This window comes from Curcuma longa, unplaced genomic scaffold (assembly GCF_044706935.1).
Source record: "Curcuma longa cultivar G26 ecotype Majalengka, Jawa Barat unplaced genomic scaffold, ITB_CL_G26_1.1 contig_19271, whole genome shotgun sequence".
NCBI lineage: Eukaryota > Viridiplantae > Streptophyta > Magnoliopsida > Zingiberales > Zingiberaceae > Curcuma > Curcuma longa.
In genome coordinates, this window is record NW_027431052.1 from 15,449 (window position 1) to 16,691 (window position 1,243).

The window sequence follows — 1,243 nt, forward strand, 5'->3', positions numbered from 1 at the left end:
CATCATACTTCAGTTAATGATACAATCCTCCGGTCAACACGCTGAGATCTCCCAACGGTTTCCAAATCCGACAAGCGACAATGATAGTCAAAGTCAAACTCCAATCCTCCTCTCTCTCAACTTCCGTTCCATCTCTCTGCACCGTCCATCCTGGCTATGAATGAAAGGTGACCATGCTGCTAGAGGAGTCCCACAGAATGAAGTATGGTGCCATGGTGACTGAGATAATCATTTAAGTTTACAATTCGATCCTAATTACAAGCGACCACGATTTTCAAAGTCAGATTTCCCTAATAATCAATACTTCCTGACAAAATTGATCATCTCAAATATAGTCCTCAAAGCCCCATTTCTCTGCACTTCGTTGACTTCGACGAGTCTTTCGCCTTCGACGGCTATGAATGAAAGGTGACCATTCTGCTAGAGGAGAGACAATCACCATGTGGCTGACCAGGAGGAACCTCTGGATCCCTGCCCTGTTCTTGCTCCTTTCCTCTCTGCAACGAGCAGCGCCGGGATCCGCCACGCCCCTCTACGACGACTGCGCTCCCCAGCGATGCGGCGGCCAGCAGGAGGTCAGGTACCCGTTCTGGATCATCGATCGCCAACCGAGTTACTGCGGCCCTCCGGCGTTCGGCCTCACTTGCATCAACGACACCGGCGACCTCTTCTTCACCGTCCTCAACATCCACTTCTACGTGCTCCAGATCTTCTACTCCAACAGCTCCGTCCACTTTACTCTCCGCGACGCCTGCGACTTCCTCCCCGGCATAAACACCACCGGGTTCTTCCCCTTCAGCGTCAGCGCCTCCAACAAGCAGATCTTCTTCCTCTACAACTGCTCCGGGCCGGAGAGCCGACACCCGAGGAGCTACCAGAACATGTCCTGCCCCCGGTTCAACACGGTCATGTTCGGCGGCGAGTATGACCCCGTCCGCACACGCTCGCCGGACCCGAACTGCACCGTCGGCGTGGTGCCGGTGATGGGCGACTCGAACATCAGCGCCGGCAGCAACTACAGCGCCCTGCTGCGGGCCGGGTGGATGGCGAATTATACCGCGAGGGATTGCAGCGAGTGCGCCGCCAGCGGCGGCCGGTGCGGCTACGACGCCAACAACACCTCGACGTGGCAGGGCAGTATCTGCATCTGCCCCAATGGAGTCCATCTCGGAAGTTGCAGCAGTGACAGTGAGTATCTGAGATCAGATTACGCGATACCAATTGCTGGATTTCAATTTCTATT

The 1,243-nt window shown here is 55.0% G+C and overlaps 1 protein-coding gene across 1 annotated transcript; it reads left to right on the forward strand.

Moving 5' to 3' along the window:
- Positions 1-349: 349 nt before the first annotated feature.
- On the forward strand, positions 350-1,188 carry LOC141817076 (LEAF RUST 10 DISEASE-RESISTANCE LOCUS RECEPTOR-LIKE PROTEIN KINASE-like 1.2; the record flags this gene model as incomplete). Its single annotated transcript, XM_074704764.1, has 1 exon — positions 350-1,188. A coding segment is annotated over exon 1 (787 nt), but the record flags the coding sequence as incomplete, so codon positions are not given.
- Between the last annotated feature and the right edge of the window lie 55 nt (positions 1,189-1,243).